General features: G+C 36.5%; 1 protein-coding gene across 4 annotated transcripts; it reads left to right on the top strand.

Moving 5' to 3' along the window:
* The first annotated feature begins 353 nt into the window (after positions 1–353).
* Positions 354–19960, top strand: LOC105346824 (serine-rich adhesin for platelets). Of its 4 annotated transcripts, none has more exons than XM_034464118.2 (6): positions 354–499; positions 11645–14223; positions 14344–14570; positions 15035–15113; positions 15730–16715; positions 18023–19960. In XM_034464118.2, exons 2-6 carry the CDS (start codon positions 11661–11663, stop codon positions 18866–18868), a joined length of 4701 nt encoding a protein of 1566 aa, XP_034320009.2. In that variant the 5' UTR covers positions 354–499; positions 11645–11660; the 3' UTR covers positions 18869–19960. The 4 variants fall into 4 exon arrangements, with proteins under 4 accessions (XP_034320009.2, XP_034320010.2, XP_034320008.2 ...); XM_034464119.2 differs by lacking the exon at positions 354–499 and adding an exon at positions 3461–3863; XM_034464117.2 differs by lacking the exon at positions 354–499 and adding an exon at positions 6168–6384.
* The last annotated feature ends 457 nt before the right edge of the window (positions 19961–20417 follow it).

Below are 20417 nucleotides of genomic sequence, written 5' to 3' on the forward strand. Positions count from 1 at the left end.
AAATATCGCGTTCTGTAAAAATCATCTTTTGAAAAAAAGTATTCAGGCTTATTGGTCGAAAAAATGCACAGACATTTGTTTTCTTTATGAAATATAAAATAGTATAGCTTGCTTTTATTCTAGTAAGCGGTTGTCTTATGTGCTAATGGCAAAATCATGTTGGGATTAGTTCGTTTTTGTCCGGAAAAGAAATTATTTGCTTCTTACAAAAAACAGATTTTATAAATTTTCGATACTATATTGGGCCATTCTGAAGTATAATCACCCGTATACAGTATATATCATATTGACAAACACGAAAATAAGCATAACCTGAACATTCTTTCTCAAAACGACGTTTATTTACTTGCACTATTTCCCCTCTTTTTGACCGGAAGCACAAAGTGCCCCATGTGGTTTCTATTGACATAAACAATGACACATGTTTCTGGTCTGTGACACAAAACAAAGGAATATTTCCATCTCGCAGCAGCTGGGCCCCAATTTGATGAATTAAAAGGTAAAAAGCTTGGAAATCTTGTTTAAAGTAGAAATTAATACTGAGTGACATACAATTGAGATGTCTTTTATGAAAAGTCAGAGATATATATATTATGTAGACCTTTCAGATGACAGTTGACATTAGTTGACTGAAGTCTGCATGAAGCCATTCTAAGGCATATTTGAAGGAAAAAAATTCTTCTCTAAATTTGAAGAGCTACACTCTATGAAGTTTTTTTTATCAAACTTCTACTGCAGTGTTGTATTATAATAGTACATGTACAATAATATTGTATGTGTAAACATCTGATTATATTATGTTTCAATGAATGATATTGTAATTCAAGAATGTAATACAAGTTACTGCTCATGGCATTGCAGAATACAATTTAATCTTAAGATCTAGCTGTTTTACATTCTTGAATTGCTTTGACCAAATTAGATTACCTAGAAAAAATCTCATAGCTATATCGTGACAGACAATTTGCTTAAATGATATATATAACATATATCTTATTATTTTGTCTCCAAGCTTGATTCCTTGAGTCTAAATATGCCAGTTTGTAATCAGATATACATCTCTTTAGTATATAAGTACTTTAACTTTATTGTAATAGACATATTATGGACTTGATGCTATATTAATTACATATTTTTATAATCATTGACATTCCAAAATGAGTTGGAAGACCCAAACACTCTCTAATAAGTGTTTTAACCTCAATATATCTTAGATATTTGTACTATTTAGGAAGTACGTAAGATTGTATCCCCAATATCCAATTTGTAAAAATGTCTCACATGTGCACCTTAACTTGTTGCAGATTAATCACAGGGGCTTTTGCAGAAGAATAAAACATCACTAAAAAAATGGGTACCTCAGAGGTTTTTTTCCTCCAAGGTACACACTATTTGAACAATTTTTTTTCTACACAAGCCCCTGTGGGTCAATCACAGTATACGGCAACTCGATCAATATGACAAAATCATACACTGTGTCACATGATGAAAGAAATAATGACAGACTAGACCAGGATTTGAACCTGGGCCCCCTGAATCTCTAGTCAGGTGCCGCTTCCGCCTGAGATATCTGGTGCCAGTATTCAAACCAGTCTGTCTGATCATTACATTTTTTTCCCCACCCCCGAAGATCACCCAATTAAGGCAGAGTCTTTCCCCTGGCAGAAGTTGACCTATCAGTAAGTAATGGGATTGGAGAAATAATGATGTACCAGACTGGGATTCAACCCTGGCTCCCAGAATATTTACTCAGATGCTCTAGTACCACTGAGCTATCTGATGCCAATATTCTATAACCAATTTGACCATCTCAACTGTAAAATTGTTTTCATTGAGAAAAGCATATAACTAAAGCTAGAATAGTCAATTTCTGTATTCAGATGACACTTTAAAAAGTCCAAATGCAATTAAGTTAGCTGGCATTAATGATTTATGGAAGTAATTATTCAAGCTTAATGTGATAAAACTCAAGGTTGTTAATGTTTGGAGCATATCTGTCATAAACATGCTAATTTATTGCATGTCAACCTGGGAATTGGTATGCTATAGAAAGAATTAATGGTCAAATGTCCATGACAAATTAATGGTATATGTCAAAATTTGTCTTTAAAATTATCGCCTGAAAAAAAAAGTTAAAATTAAAATGTTAAATTTCCAAGCATTGGTCAAATTGGAAAAAAATATTTATGCATGTACCATTCCATCATGTCCATGTTTAAGAAATGTTTTCAATTGCTAACAGAGACAGGGCAATTGGTGTTTACATTATTCATTTACAAGCGTCATAAATTCCTGTCTCTTGTATTTGCATAGCAAAAACGGAACAAGAGAGAAATTTGTAGTGAAAGAGAAAAATATTTCGTAACATGATAAAACTGGGAAGGCCTTTTTGGAGAGAGAATGTCAACAGTACTTAGGCGGTCGATGAAGGGTTATTTGAACTTTCAAGAGTCTATAAAGAATCCATAAGATTTTTATCTCAGAATAGAGAGATATAAATTGTATCACTGCATTTTATATGTGACCTGCTAATGGATTGAGCTAACATGGCCTGCAGTTTCTCCTGTTAGGGGACTGTCAGTCGGTACACCAGTAAATTTGGTAGGCAAATATCTGCTGGTTAGATAAACAGCAAAGGTCTAGGAGCAATTTTTAGGATCTTTTTGCAACAGGTACATTATATATGAATTGTATAATTTGCATCATTATTAAGAAACAACAGGCATTTGTATATTTAATTATTAGATCGGTTCACATTTCATAAATAGTTTGTATGTATTTGCTAATAGTTTAAGTTAACATGGTCTGCAGTTGCTCTATTGTGTGGGATGTCAGTTTAACAATAAATTGGCAAATATATCTACAGGTGGAATGCTGATTTTGTAAAGCCTGTGACAAATTTTTTCAATACCATTGATTGAATTTCTAAATTATGATTACGGTATAGATGATCAGAGTCATATGTTCTAAACTTCAGAACTTCAATTAATTGCAATTTAAAACATTTAATTTATTTTTTAAAGGTCAAATTAATGCATATATTAAAGTGTAATGCTAGTATATATTTTGATACCAAAAGATCACCTCTCAGACCAAAAAAAAAGGAAGAAATTTTCCATAATTTTTTTTTTTAGCTTAATTAGTACATGCATTTTTAAATCAATTAATTAAAAGATATTTCTCTAACTAAAGATTAGTGTATTGGACAGCAGCAATGCAATGTTACGTTTTCTTTCTTTTTCCAACTGATTAATATATGAGTATATATATATGTCCTAACAAGTTTATCTATGCAACAATAGTGAAAGGCCCTTTTCCCCTTTAATATGAGACTCTTGGTACATTGTAATATGTAATCTCCATTCGTGTTGTTACTTGAGAGGGAGATAAAATATCCTTCCATTAGTTCTACTTACTGTACTAAAGTCCTTTAAAAACCTGATACATTTAAAACAACCCTTCCTTTGGACGTTCAATGTCATCTATATGAGAAAAAAAACTGGTCGTCCTTCAGCGAGTTTTGGAATCGTTAGCCCGTGACTGTTGGGTTTTTAATTACTGTATAAGTTTTGAGTGGTCACAGCGTTGCGACTTCAATTGCGGCCTCTTTTAACAGTGACACGGTTTATATTTCAATCAATAGAAGACTTGAAAAATTTTTTTTTATCGTCTTATTTTTAAAGTGCCGACGGTGTTATTATAGATATTAAGGAACGGAAATACAAGTGGGGGAGTTGCTACTTTGCCCAGTGAATGCGGGTCATTTCATAAGTGGTCTGTGTAAAGGATTTTCTTAATGACAGATCCATTTGTTTTGACATTTTCTGATATGGAATTTTAAAACCAATCTGTTAGGCTTTCATGTAAGTATTTATAATATGCTGAAGAATGTTGTGAAGTTTATATAAAGTCATTTTCATATCATTACATCTTTGTAACAAAATCTGGGAGTATTTTGTAGCTTTCATGTACATGTAAGAAACCGGCCATTTCGTTGTTTCAATGGAATTGAACAATTTTGGTTCTGTAAATTATATGGTAGTAAGAGCTAGCATGTTTAAAAATGAAAAAGGTTTGAAATGTAAAATATATTTATCATTATCCAATATCTTTGGTTTCAGCAGGGCTACAGGATGTTAAAACATTGTCATGTCAGAGTTTTAAGGTTTAAATTCCTCTGTTATTTGAAATTGTCTCTATAAACATTATGTAAATGTATGAATGAGAGGTTTTCAGGGACACAGTAATTTTAAATTTCAATTGTTTACAACTTTGACGAGGATCCGTGCATAATACACGCAGGTTCTTATTTAAATTCAGCTGAAACTAAATTATTAATATAGTCCCTGAATAAAAGCATTCTTTTATAAAAAATTGTGATTATAATACTAGGAAAACAAATAGTAATAATCATTTTATAATTAAAAACTGTTTTTCAAGGTTCATATTTTTTGTGAGCACCAAAGATTTGTTGAGCTAGGATTAAAAAGATGAACAAAACTTTTAGTATGTACATTACTGACCATTAATGGAAACATTTACCAATTAATCCTGAGGATATGATTATTTCCTTCAATACTTGGCCCAAAAGCAAGTATCCCTATATAACACCCCAATAATTTTCCCAATGTGCAAGATTGAATTGATTTAATCTGATTTGCAAGACTGCAAGTACATTCATAAATCATTATTCCCCATTAAAATGGAACCACCATATGATATTATCATAATTAAAAGAAGGGTTTGATGAGATTAAAAAAAAGAGATGCAAAAATATATGTCAGTGTTAATCTATACTAATTGATTAAGCTTTTGGTATTGATTTTAAAGTGATTTCATTCTCTCTCTCTCCCCCCTCTCTCTCCCCCCTCTCTCTCTCTCTCTCTCTCTCTCTCTCTCTCTCTCTCTCTCTCTCTCTCTCTCTCTCTCTCTCTCTCTCTCTCTCTCTATTTTTTGTTGGATTTGTTGAATTTTATTTTGTCTGACTTCTATCAGATAAAGTTACCCAACACTATATAAGATTTTATTGTATTATTTAAGTGATATGAGTCTTTGTAATAAATTTTATTTAATGAATATTCATAAAAGAGTACACAATAATGTATAAGATAACTTACAGCATGATACACAAAACTCCCAAACAACAGCTATTTTTTGAACGCCATGAAAAACCATGTAAAAGAAATAGAAGGGCACATTATGAGAACAGGGAAAAGTGTTTGTGGTATTGATATAACACAACTTGTAGACAATAACAACAGAACATAAGGCTCCGACATTGAGAGGGAGTGTAGAGATAAGACACAAGGGGGCCTGATCCCCCTGTCACCTGAGGGCTAATCGATGGTCGTTAGGGACAGGTAAGGCCAGGTATACGGTGCAGGTTTACAGGTAGACACTGAACAGGTGTCAGGCCTTTGCCCCCTTAATCTGATGTGGAGTGGGGGGGGGGGGTTCTTTCAATTTCCATACAGCATTTTTACTTTGTTAAAAGTTTGCCTTGGTGCTGTTTTGAGAGTAGGGGCATTTTATGATAAAATTTGCCTGTGGAAACGGAATTCCAGCTCTTAATCATATGTGTGGGGGATTGAAATTTGCAGAGAGTGTATTTCATGCAGATTTATCAACATTGCATTTTTTTAAAAGATTGATTTTTTAAGGCAATGTATTTTACATATAGAGTTATTTCCCTTATCACAGTTGCACTCTCTCTCTCCTACAGAGAGAGAGAGAGAGAGAGAGAGAGAGAGAGAGAGATCCAATCATGAATAATTGGATAATTCTTGACAAACAGATTTTGAGAAGTTTAAGTGAGAGATAAGAAAAATAATTTTTTTATCAAAAAGAGGACAGGGAGAAAAAAGAAAGAAAGAGAAAAGAAATGCATATTTTTAAAAGAGGGAAAGAAGTATGAGGCTGAGGAAAATGAGAAACACCAGGTATTTAAGATAGGAATAAAATAGGAGAGAGAGAGTAGGCCGTGCTCAAAGAGAAATGAAAGAGAATATGCATTCAATGAGAGAGAGAGAGAGCAGGAGAGAGAGAGAGAAAGAAAGAGAGAGAGAGAGTAGCCAGCCATTAATGTAGAGAACGCTGCCAGCTGTTTGCTTTCTCCATTACACATTATGCAATTGTTACATTAATTGCCTCCTGACTTTCACTTCCCACTAGCTACCTCATGATGTCGAGAGAACAGAGGAATTGCAGACAGAAAAAAAAATCCAATAACATCGCAGCCTGCCTCAGGGGCTGACTGTGTGAAGAGAGTGGCTGTGTGTGAAAACATTGGGGAAAATATCGGTTCAAAGCCAGTAGATCAATAATTAAGATGGAGGATTGTAGAGTCTGATTTTTCACTGTGGAGATCCTGTTTTGTATTGGTCGGTAAGACAGAACCTTGGATTAATTCTTTATTATTTGGGGGTGTGTAGTTGTGTGGTAGATGATGAGCAGTTATAAAATGGCTTTTTTCTGTGGATAATCTGTTTTGACTGTGAAATACTTTTGGGATTTTTACGTGAATTCCCTCTTACATGTTGTTAATGATGAGTCATGTTGATATTTGGATGCATAAAGGTTTGTGTTGTTGTGTCGGGAACAAATTGTCCTTTGGATGTCTGTGAGTGTGGTAATTAAGGGATTGACAGAGTTAATTAGTTTCTTGTTTGACCTCATTCGCTAGTGGTTTTCTATGTTTTATCAGGGTGTCCAATATAAGATTTAGTGAATTTAGTATTCCATTATCATATCTACAGTGATAAGGGCATGCAGTTACAATTTACTCATACTAAAATTAAGTTACAAATTGGGGTATGTGGATAATAATACAAACCTATAAACTATAATGTTTTGAGGTTAATGTTAATGACTGTATGTGCATGTGGATCTTGGGGGAGGGGGTCTAGGGGGTTTGTATCTCCCCCCCCCCCCCCAATGAAGTTCAGATGTAGTATAATTTTATTTCATAAAGTTTATAAATATGTATACCTTTCACCCTTCATGCCCCATGGGAAACAAGTATACAGGGACACCCCCTCCCCTGAGTCCCCTGGAGTCACCCCTCCAACTCCACCCCCCCCCCCCCCCATTGTCCCAAACAAAAAGCAAATTCCTCTTTGTTTACTTCTATAGGATATACGTATTGGCAGTTTGAATTTTGCATTCATTCCATGACATGCATGCAACTTGCGACTCTGGTATTATTCTATAAAGGAGACAATTTATAATGCATTGTATGCAAATCTCTCATCCATTTTTGAAGATCAGTATTACAAGCGATAATATTTCTGGAGTCCTGCATTTTCTATTTAATACCCTTCCGACTGGAAGATCGAATAAATGCATATATTCACATGTAGTAAGGGACATATTGTAATTATCTGTAAATGTATTTATGCTGGCTTAAATTGCCCTTCCAGTTCCTTGGATAAATTATTCTTCAATCATGGTGACAAGACATTTGAATGTACATGTAAGTAACTGCATGTCCCTTCTTGTCCATTCCCCTGGCCATTCCTTCCATTAGATCATCAGACATCTGGAGGGTTGTTTTCCATAACAACCATGTATAGGTTTCAGTACACCTGACCCCTAAGCACAGTCAAGCCTCTTTGCTTTTACCCCAGATGTTCGAGTCTTACAGAAGCAGATGCTTTCTCTCCTTAGCTATTTCATTTAGTGTCAAACTGAAAGAAGAAGAAAAAAACATCCTTGGCATCTTATACTTGCAAAGTGAGGCATAAAATACCCATGACTTTCATTTCTGTTTAGATGTTCTGCTCCCAGTTGAACAAAGAGCTTGATTCAGATCGTCATCAGATTGGGGTGTTTTTATTGGGAGCTATGTAGCGCAGCATGTATTTCAACACAAGCATTTGTAGCCATATATTGCCACTTCATCAGTTCATCATATGATGCATTGCACCTGAGGAATGGGATGTTAGACTTAATACATTGTGGCAGATTGATTCTGAATATTTTGAGCTTCTAAATTGTACTATGGGTTAAGGCAGATTGAATTTAGATGATCCAAAATCATTCAGTATTCATTATGTGTGCTCAAGAGCGGATTGAATTTTGATGGAGAGCCTAGAAGAAATTGATTTATTGGGCGTAAACAATTGTCTAATGCCCCAATTCCCTGCTCTATTGACAAATTTACAGATACTTTTGCATAACTGTCTGAGAGAGTCTGAGTTTTAGTTTTTCTGGTTAACTGTGTTTTAAATTATATCAGATAACAGAAATTGGTCAATTACAGAGCTGAATGAAGTAGGGATGAATGACTCATGATAGAGGGCTACAACTTGATTGAATAATTGAGCAGACTCATTACAGACTCATACTGTTACTCTCTGTCTCTGTTCCCACACCTAAAAACACCCTTCCCTTTCTCTCTCTCTCTATCTCTCTCTAAATCTACCTCTATCTCTCTCTCTCTCTACTTCTCCCCTTCACCCACAAACACCCCTCTCTCTCTCTCTCTCTCTCTCTCTCTCTCTCTTTTTTCTCTCTATCTCTCTAAATCTACCTCTCTCTCTCTCTGTACTTCTCCCCCTTACCCACAAACACCCCCTCTCTCTCCCTCTCAACTTCCCTCCCCCTCTCTCTGTCTCTTTGTTCCCTCTTGATCATAATTGCCCTTCCCTGTTGGTTTATCTCCATCAACCAACATTAACACTCATTTTATCAAACAAATATTTGTATCACCAAGGACACATACTGTGTTTTGTCGCTGAAAGTGCTCTTGATCTCAACCAATTAAGCTTCAAGTTTCCCATTTCTGTATTTTACATGGATTCTTCCATTTACATCTCCCTTCCTTTTTCTGTCTGTCTCTCTTCCCTTCTCTCATTCTTCTATATTGAAAGTCTTTACAACACTCTCTCTCTCTCTCTCTCTCTCTCTCTCTCTCTCTCTTTCTCTCTCTCATGTTCACTGCCTGTTAGTAATTTTCATGTAGACTCCCTTAGCTGTGTCACTGCATGTCTCCAGAATCATTTTGTTGTAATGACACGAGAAATTGAACACCTGACCAGAGGTCTTTGTCAATACCTGTGAAGAAAGTTTCTTGATTTATTAGAGGCAGTGTCACCAGCAACAAACAACCAACCAATCGGTTTCAATCTATGACATAATTAAGTGCAGCTGTAATTGCACATAAAATTTCCAATAAAGATTTTATTGGTTTGGAATTTGGTTAAAAAATGGCCCCTACAAAGTTCGTAAATTAAAATCAATGAACTCAATTGTTCAGGTTATACTGAGGACATTTTGTCTGGAGGGTTATAAATAATGAAATATGCCACAAGATCAATTATTGATATTGGAGTTGCTTCTGAGTTTATTTGACTACGGCATGTGCATGGATTTCTTAGATGTGAAGAACACTGAGTGAATGTGCATGGGGGGGGGGGGGGTCTTGCTATCTTAAAATGATATGGAATGATTGACTTTACATGTTTTGAATTTCCAACTTATTACATATCTTAATGACTCAATAGCATAACTTTAAAAAAAAACTGTTTTCATAACGTTTATCAGTTATGTGTATTGATTTGATATTTTTAGGCTCAGATATACATGCATGCAAAGATTCAAAAATGTTCCTGGATGGAGGGGGGGGGTGTTTGAGATATTACTTACGTAAATAAACATACATTGACAGACTATAGAATACTAGTACAATATATGTACGTAATACATTATACTACATGTATATATTATGTAAATCATCATCATGATCATAATATTTTTATTTCATAAAGCAGTTCACATTATTATGTAGGTCTCTCGCCTGAATTCCAGACTTTACATACAATTATCCTCTCTAAATAAATGTCACCTTGTCAGACTTAACACGTCCTTCTGAACGAACAATGAAACACCGATTCAGAAAACCGATAGGACATCAACGGCACAGGGACAAAAAAAATAAAATCCTCAGACATCTTTGTGATGCCTGCACTGATTCTGACGAACAAAGAAAGAAGTGAAGTGTTGAAGCCTTAGAGTACATAGGGGGCCCTGGCTGTTATGTTTGATTATGCTATGAGTTATTTACTCTGTAGTAAATAAGTTGTACACACATTATAGGCTCCTGGGTCAAGATATGATCAGCGTTGTGACGTTTTTTTTTTCTTCAGCAGGCAAATGTCTTTGTTTATATACGGTACGTGAATGAGGGTCATTAAGAGGTGTTGATGTATATAATACTACAGCTAGAATAGTTGGATTTTACTATGAAAATGATATGGTTGTTTTTAACTGTGTGTGTTTTGATTAATTTTGCTGTTGGTTTATAATGATTCTACTGTAGGCTTTAAAGGGCTGTTGGTTGGAAATTAATAATATATACTAGTTTTGGTGAGTATTTGATATAGATACAAATTAGGAGAGGCCTATGTACATATATAATAATTTAGAAGATTTCTTTGGAAAGAATCTGGAACTGGTGGTATTTGGTAATTGAATGAAGTGTTTCAGAATTTTTGATTTAAGCTGAATCTGTCGTTATAATTAATATGATGGATGTATTGCATAATTGATGTTTTAAATCATTGAATATCCAAAGTGGACAATTAATGGATTAATTGTGGCTTTTTCTATTTTAATAGCTCTTTCTTAAACTCGACTCTTGCAGAGCTCTATTCAGATTCAGAACATAATCTATTCCTCAACATTGATTAATGAAAATATTTTACTTTTATCTTGTATATACATTTAATAACGGACTAAGGTAATTAATTGAAACATCGAGTTTCTTCTAGAGTCAGCAACAAATTTTCAGCTTATTCACAATTACTGGAATGTTTCAAGACAATAAGAGATGTTAAAAGACATGCAGTGCAGGTTATTGGTGTATAAACAACATAGCATGCATTGGTTTAAGATGGACAGATTTTATCACCCTCTTTGCTCTCTCACTGCATCAGAGACAGGTGCCAACACAAACACTCTCTCTCTGTCTATCAGCTGTGTTATGTCTATCTGGTAACAAAAATGTCTGGGATTTATGGGGAGTCAATTTGTTGGTGTGGGAGGGAGGGGGGGGGGGGGGGAGTTGTCAAACACACATGAATTCTGGAGGTGTTTATGTTTGTACGTATAGACACTGCCAAATGACTATTGACTATATTGACTGAGTGACTATATTGACTGAGTGAATGTCTAAGGTGGGAAAGAACCTGGAAAGGTTTCAATGATATGTGTGAGTAAGTGTTGAGGGTGGAAAGGTTTGGCTCTTTTATAGTCATGTTTCTATTATAACTTGTTCAAATGACTTCTATATATATTTTGAATGGACTGAAAACAGTAGGAGTTTTGTGTCTGTATAGGGCAGTTTGAAAATTGGGAAATTATTTTGTAAAGTACCAGTTGTGACAGATCTAAAACCGTTTGAATGTAATTTTTGTGAATTTTGGACTGATTGTCATAGGATGCAAACATGTGAATAAGTTGACCAATTTTGAAAATGACATGTATTTACTACAACTGTAGCTGTTCGGTATAAGTTAGAAGTTAACATGTAAGATTTCTGGTAACATTTCAGTACCGTTAATCTAACAATTGTGTACCAGTTGAATAATGTTAGTGAATCCACCTTTATCTATGTATTTCATGAGCATATCTTTGTATTTTTCAGGTCATGACCCCTCTTCATGGTTACTCAAAGCGTAATGTCCACTGCATGTGTTGAATTCACTCAGAATGCATGGAAAAAAGATTTGTGTAAGAACTGTCAGAGACCGAAAGCGGAGCACAGCATTGTGGGAGATTTCAATCCGGAATCCACCAGTTCCCCTGTACCCACAAAGAGAACGTCCATCATCGCAGATGATGTCATTCATCAGGCAAAGCGTAACGCTTCACTGATTTTGTTGGAGCTTGAGGGTCGGAACGATGGAAATCCGGAACTACGAAAACCGCGAACTTCTAGGAGTTTATCCGTGGAAAAGGAAAAAATTCAAAAGACTGTGATTCAGATTAACAAAGGGGTCAGTGTGGACGATGTGAAAAGTATTCTAGTCAAAAACGGAACAAAGCGGAGTAGACATTTTGATATTAAGTTTCTTGACAGGGAACCGTCGGTGATCGGAGAGGATGGAGGTTACGACAATCTTTTTTTAAACCACGAGGAACCTCCCACAGAAGATGATTCTTCGGAGGATATATCTTTCACGGAGGAAGAGAGGGAGTTTGTTCTTCAGGCGTTGCACAATACGATATGGAATTCGGATTTGAAAAATCTTGATGGTGCTGTTAAAAAAAATAGTGAAAATGACAAGAGTCGTGAATTTGAGGACGTGAAACTCAATTCCTTGTGGAAAAAAGACAGGTTTGCTACACTTCGAGACTGTGATAAGTTACTTTCCCAGCGATTCGGGACGTTTCCTCTGAGGAAACCTCTTGGGTCAAAGTCAAGTTTAGAGAAAATGTTCGATCAGGACGGTAAACTGGAGCGATCGTCCTCCGACTGTGACCTTCACAAGATCGAGGAAGAAGGAGAGGGGACCCATTACGAGACAAATTTCTCTCTTTTCGATAAACGTCGCAGTCGGTCGGCTTCGGAGATGGAGGGTCCAAAAGGAAGTCAAGGAGCAAGCGCACAGCCATACATGGACGTAAATGTCACGCAATTTAATGGTCAAAGTGATGATATGAAAAACAGTGATGATGATGTGTTTGAAATGGACATGTTTGACGGAGAGAGCTTGTTCGAGAACTTTACGACAGACTTGGATTTTGATTTCGATTCTTCCTCTGCTGGCATGGCAATGGTGGACCACTTGAATGCTATTCTGGCTAGATACAGTGACAATGTCTCCATCAAAGGATTTGAGGACAATGATTTTCTGCCCGATGTGGAAGTCAATGACTCCACATCTAACAGCGAGAAGATCTTGGAGAGTCTAAGAATTCCTAAGGGAAGTATCAAGTCCAAGGAGCTAGAGGCGAAAATAGTGTCCCTTGCCACTGACATTAGAAAGAAGAAACGCCCTGCCCCCAGGCCCCCTGTTGCACCACCCCCTCAACCCACCACCAGGAGTAGCTCAGCTAGTTTGAACAATGACCAATTATCTAAGAAAACATCTCCATCACATTCCCAAAACGGCTCCGAACCAAACTTCAAGATGGTGCCGATAGGGAAATCCATCATGGGCAACAGTCATGAGAAACCCCTTTCGCCCAAACGCACGGGTGACTTTCATGATGATTTAGTGGACAGCAAGGGAAAGAGTGATAGTAACAAAGGTAAAAAAGGAATAACGTCGTTTTTCAAAAGTTTTCTACGCAGAGGGAAAGATTCACCAGAGAGTTCCACTGAGCAAATTGCGGAAGTTTCGAGTCCTCCAAAAAAAACTGCACCTGCTGCAACAGTTGTAGAAACTCCAGAAAAAAGCAAAGAATCATCATCTTCAGTAGAAACCAAAGACGAGAGAAAATCACCCCAAGTCAAAGCCAAAGTTCTCCCAGAACTATCAGTATCAGTCATCAAATCTCGCACAAGCATTATCATGTCAGCATCAGAAACCTCAGCATTGTTTAATGGACCAGCAACAACTAAATCAGAGGAGAATATTGAAAGTGAAAGTATGATGACCAGTAGTGTGATAGCAGAGGAAAGTGAAAGTAAAAGTGAGGTCAAATCCAGTGAAAGTGCTCCAGTTACCAAACCAAGTGTTCCCACTCGACCAAAGCCACCTCCAAATCCCAAAAGACCCTCGGTGTCCCCTCAACACGGAGCCAGGGAAGGGAGATCCTCATCTCCAGCCTCGGAAAGGAAAAGATCGCAAGATGGGCCGGATAGGAGAGCCTCGGATTCAGACAGCAAGACCGGAAGTTTGGAAAGACCGGATAAAGGGAGTCTAGAAAGGGAGATATCCAGAGCCTTGTCCAGAGAGGATAGCCCCAAGAAAGACCCAGATAATGTGGCAGTGAGGAGGAGAGCCAAGAGTCCAAAGAGAGTCTCAGCACCGCAAAAACCACCGGCGTCCATGGGTAAAACTGCGGAGAACAAAAATGCCCTGTTTACCAAGGAACTGGAGATGCGGCTAAGTAAGAGCCTGGACAGCAAGGTCAATGTTAGTCCTCCACCAGGGAGCCAGAAACCGGCTACTGCTAGCCAGAAACCAGCTACTGAGGTCAAGAAGCCAACTGTGCAGCCACCGGCGCCAGCCACAAAACCAGATCCTGTACCAGTTCAGACTAAGGAGACAGCAGGTATGCAACTTGTAATTATATTCTTGTTATATCTTTTTAATGACAGAATAAGGTATATGTAAAACCTAAACTGGTATGTTTATGATGTCTTATTCTATAAAACATATATTATATTTTCAGAACCAAAGGAAGAGAAGAAGGAAGCTGTAGTAGAGACTCCCACCCCAGAGAAGATAGAGCTACCCCGGGCGGCCAGTCGTAAGAGCTTCCTGAGACTGGGGGGCAACAAGAAATCCCGGGCCCCTCCCCGACCCTCCTCCTCTGTGAAACGGACCAAGTCCATCACAGACAGCGGAGGAGAGCTACAGACCAAGAAGATAGACCCCTCCGATATCTCTGGACCAGTGGTAAGTACAAGTGCATGTAGTACATTTATAAACGGAATAAAGAATGGGATGGTGGGAAGTGTTAGTTTTAGGGTCGGGGGAAGGGTATCTCTGGACTAGGCATAAGAACATGTAGTAAAAGGAATTGGGTTTTGAAAATTTTAGAAATGTCAATTTGAGGAGGCAGGTATGGGGATGAGTACACTGATCACAAAGTTTGTAACTTTGGAATGTTTAATGATAATTGATGCTCTGTATATATATACTCTCTTTTTACAAAGTCATCACAATATACTTTTCCTTATTTATGAAATATTCTAAGAGTAAAAAATTGATGATAAAAGATCATGACATTGGATCAATATCAGAACGCTTAAGTAACACAGTCTTCACGACTCATGTATTTCCTATAATGATATGATCTAAGAAGAAAGTTCAATGATAAATTGATACACAGTATCTTAAATTTGTGTATTATTTTGCAGCTAATCACCTCCATGACGGGTGGAACCTTTAACCGCCGTAACACGATCTCTGTGGGGGAGGACCCCTCCATGGTGTCAGGTCAGTCTCTTACTTCTGTCCATGATGTCTGACAATTACTAACTCTGATTGGCTGACTTCAGTCACATGAAGACTATGTATATAAATCTAACATCCTGTCGACATCAAATCAATAGCCTACTTCTTAGACCAAAAACTATTTTGTGCAGTTTGATTTTTGTCAAAATCTGCCGCAAGTAAATCATGTGAGGTCATCAGTGAAGTTCGTTACATAGTCATGTTGTAACTGGGTTTGGAATGACACCTGGTCAGTAAATTAAATACCTGGGCTTGGCTATGAAATTTACTGACCAGGTATCACCTACCTTTACTACCCAGTTACAACACAACTTTTTAACCAATAATACTTTCCTCTGTAATAAAAAAAAAAATAAGAAAAATTGAGGATTTATTTTGATTACTCCAGACACATTTCATTTTGCTGTAAATTTTACCATTTGTTTGGGCAGAAAAAAGCTCCTGCTTTATGAAGTTCATCATGTTCATAGCTTAATGTTTTAAAATCAATTCAGATATGCTCAAGATCAAATCTACACTAACTAATAATGTTGGGAAATGAATTGTGTTTAAATATAAAACATTTTGAGTAGTATTTCAAAACATTTTTCAATTTCAGGAGAATCTACATCCTCTGGGTCTACAGGAGAAAAGTATGATGAGTGGCCAGAGTTCTCTCCCCTTGGCTCACTAGAAAACATGTACGAACCAATCATCCCCAAGGAGCGCCCTCCCCCACCCCCTACTGGACCCCAAGCAGAGGGGGATCTCACAGTCCCTCCAACCTCTATCCCTAAATCACCCAGTGAGGGTTACTTAGAGCCCATCACTCACAGGTCAGCTGTTACAACCACAACAACAACCTCAACAACCAATGAAATGAAAGCATCGGAGGTCATAACCCCAACTGTCATGGAAACCTCAGATAAACAATCTGAGGGCAGTGGTGACAGTGTGTCAAAGAGTTCGTCTGAGGCGGAAGTGTCGGAGGAGAGAAAGAAAATCCTGGCATCACAGCCGATTTACGAGGAGATAAATGGGTATGGCAAGGATGTGGTTAAGCCACCTGCTCAGAGCGGGAACGAGTTACAGAGGTCCATGTCGGAGAGTGTCACTCAAAGAGACATGCATAGGTCGATGATGGAGAGTCTTACAGTCGACATGACAGATTCCATCATTTCGATAGATTTTCCGCCCTCTTCTCCATCACAGGCAGGAATATCGTCCGGATCAGAACCATCCTCCGCATGCAGCACCTTAAGTCGACCAAAACCGCTGCCAAGGAAACGGTCCAAACGGGAGAGCAGTTCCTTCGAGCAGCCGTACATTGCCATGAATCGGCCAAGCATTACTTCAGCCTTGAACGAGACTCAGCTCAAGGACATGCTGAATCAACTGACCTCCATGAATCTTCAGACTCTGAGGAACATTTACACGCAGTACGAACGTGTGTTTATCAAGGAGGCGGTGTCTATGGGCGTGCCCAGTGTTGGCCCGCTGAAGTGGACGGATTTCGATATCTATGGCAAACCTGTCCATTCCTCCGAGAGATGCGTTGTGTATAATGCCAAACTGAGGCTTAGCACCACCAACTGTCAACTCATGGTAAATTTGATACAATATATCATCAATTTTCCCACAGATGTTAAGAAAACCTTTAGAAACCATTTTCAGTTGATGTATTTTATCCCCTTTTTCCAATCACAAACTATCATAATGGTAAATGCATAAAGTCATTTCTGCTATATACATGTTGAGGTCATTTACTTATTATATAAGTTTTATTTTGATGAAAATTTATTATTATTGCAAATGTTATTTTTTGAATTGATAACTACTATCTAATATTTTACTTGAAAAGTAGAAACTCTATCCAACATATTTGTAAATGCATTTTCTTTTTTATTGGTGTAGGGGGTTGGGTTCTTGTGTCTTTTTGATTTCATTTGAATTATAATAATCCTATTTGAAGAAGTGGCCAAAGATAACAGTTGTTGAATAAATGCATATTATTAGAACCAAGCTTTTTTTCCCTGGCAAGATTATTTCAGAACTTCTAGACTGAAATAGTTTCTAATTTTTTTTTATCAAAATTATGCAACGAAATTTTGGCGTGCAGTAACAGTTGATACAAAGCATCAGCTTTCTTGTTTTTCTGAAAGCGCTAGCAGAGCATTTTGCTGTAATGTCATTTAGTAAAACAACTAAGTAAAAACACAAAGATCTAAAGATTTTTCTCATGTTGATATCAAAATAATCTTTTTGAAATTGAAGTAACAGTTGTTCCTTGTAGTATAGAAAGCATTTGCTAGTAGCAAATGGATCCAAATCATTTACCATGAAAATTATCATTTAGAAATGATGTAACAACTAATGTATTGGAATAGACAATTTTTTTTTAGGCAAAAAACATTTGTTTATAACAAAGATATCTTTGCTTTCTCTCATATTTATTATGATGCCAATTACAGCTTCTAGAGCTTTTCCAACAAGAGGCTAAAACTTCCTTCAAAATATTATGTTAGGTATCTGTGACAGCACCCATACTCATAGATTTAGAAGTAATAAAAGAAAGTGGAAGTTATTATCTTTTTAAGTTTTGAGCTGAACTTTATATAAGATACAATGATATAACCTAAGATATATCACAGAGGTGACATTATGTGTTATCTAGACAATGCTTAAAGTTGATGAAAAGTAACTTTCATATAACACTAAAATTCGTGTATTTCCAAGCTCTGTTGGAAAGACCCCAAAAGGGGTAATATATATGATAGCATGGTACATGTATTTTTACTATCATGTTTCTATTTCCAATTGCTTTATACCAAGCCTGTTCATTGATATTTACTTTTTTGTCCAAATCATAAATTAGGATGCAACTAATGGTTTACTCTGTTTATATTTTACAGTTGCTTCACACCAAGCCTGACCTGATGTCTTCCCAGCATGCAACACTGCTGAAACCCACCGTCATTTTCTCCGACTCCATTCCGTACTCCTATCTCACGGAGGACTTCATCAAGACCAATCAGCTACTCCTTAACATACACACCAACCAATCAAATTCCGCCAAGTGTTTCGTGGCGGCTGGACAGTTCGACATCTCTGACAGCCTCTCCAATCACATGACCACGAATCGCCATGGCAACAGTCAGGTGATGCTGACTGTGGAAGACATAATGGAGAATGTGTTGTTCTACATGTTACAGATTCTGAGTGCCATCTCACATTGCCTGGACCAAGGGTTTAGTCTCGGGGACGCTAACTTCCGAGATGTGTTTATGGTCACTAATAGCAACTGTTCCCATGGAAACATTGTGGCCTTCCTTCCTCACCAGCGGTCACATGATGGTTCCCATGTTGATTCTGTGTTCTCTTTCCTGGATAAATACCTTGCCGAAAACATGTCCAGTCGAAGCGAATATGAATTCGGGAAATTCGTAGGGGGTGTACTCAAAGTGCAAAAAATGTTACAGTGTCGTAGGATCGAGATCCTTCCCTTGATCAGGAGTTACGTCGAGTTTCTTCTCTGGGGGCCGAACGAGACATCATGGCAGGGTGGTGTAGAAAGGACGAGTAGTCTCGAGCCGAAACTGTCCATGTGGCTTGAGAAAGAGCGAGCAGCCATGGTGCACGGTTTTGCTCGAGTGGAAGAGAGAAAGTACTCTATAATGGAGTTCTACCGCATGAAGTTTCTGCTTAAGTCTAGTGCTGTCAGCCTATCAGAGTGTGTCCGAACTCACATGTCTTATTGAAACAGCAATCAAGTCATATTGAATTTTGTCCATTGCAGTCATCTGTGTTATGTTTTTTTGGGTTTTTTTTCGTATCATATGACATATAGATATTGTCTCTTGTTTGTTTTTGATTTTTTTTTTTAATACATGAATGGCTTACTAATACATGTACTTGTTGTAAAATTTGTTGAAATGTAAATTGAGAATTTTGTTTATTGAAAAAGACACAAGTTTGAAACTGTTTTATTACCAAAATGTTAAGAATTTAGTTTTTGTTTTTGATTATTTTACTTTTTTTTTTTAATTTTGAAAATGCATCAAAAGTACCAAAGTAGGATCGATTTTTATAGGTTGATTTTTACAAAAGGTTGTGAAACTTAATGTTCCTGAGGCAAATTTTTACTTTGACCGAATCTCCACTTTCTTTGTCCATGATGGACTAATGGACTAACTCTTGAATTTTTTGGTTTGTTTTTGCGGCTGGTATTATCAAAATGGGTACATTTTTTTGATCTTACCCCACTAAATCACTGGTGTTGATTCTTATAAAAATAAGGAAATAATTATTCAGAGTTAAAGTGGAATTTTAATTACATCAACAAGGACATACGTGTATATTTCACCAATATTAAGAAAGAATGTTGTCCTTTGGAAATATAAAAAGAAATTCTGTTTATTTGCATTTTGTGTGTCAAAACACAAAATTAAAAGCTTTTGAGGAAGAAAGGGACTGAAAGAGGGATTTAATGTGTGTATCAAAGAAATGTAATATTGTGCTTGTAGATAAAGAGATCAGACACCTAACTGTATTTTATAAATCAATATCAGCTACAACTTATTTCAAAACAGCTATGCATGTGCCATTCTTACCGTATTTTAATTGAATTTCACACCAAGAGTTATCTTTCTTGAGCTTGTAAATGTATGTACTAAGATTTGCATCTATAGTCTGAATGTCATAATTTATGGATATATGTACAATTTTGTAGCTTTATTTATAATATTGGGATAGTATGTAGATGAGAAGATGATCAACAAAATTCAAAGTGCAATACATTTGTAGTAATTGTAGTAATTTGCTTTACATGTAATTAGTAGCACCTTTAATTTCATTAACATTACTTACCCTGTTTATTGATGACACTTACCCAACATTTTTTAAAAACAATTTACAGTGATTTTTTATTTTGAATTTGGTCTCATTTTTTGAAAATCAAACAGTGTAGCCTCCCTTGCCCTTTTTAAAAAAAATTACAACTTTTAGATTTGAATCCTTTTTCATGATGAACAATTTATCAAAGAAAATTACATGTGCATAATGTGAAACTACTAGGTAATTTAACCCATTATTGATATTTTAATGGGGAAAAGCAAATAATCAAATATCAGGATTCATTATTTCTTGTATATCTTGCTATTAAATTAGATGTATATATTTATTATTTAAGAAATTCTGCTCCATAAAATATCTCATAAGACAGCTGCTAAAGTGTGTAATACAATACATCACTATACATTGAACTGTACACAAAGCCTCTTTTGTCTGGGACCATAGTCATGTGCGGAT

The sequence above is a fragment of the Magallana gigas genome, chromosome 1 (genome assembly GCF_963853765.1).
Source record: "Magallana gigas chromosome 1, xbMagGiga1.1, whole genome shotgun sequence".
NCBI lineage: Eukaryota > Metazoa > Mollusca > Bivalvia > Ostreida > Ostreidae > Magallana > Magallana gigas.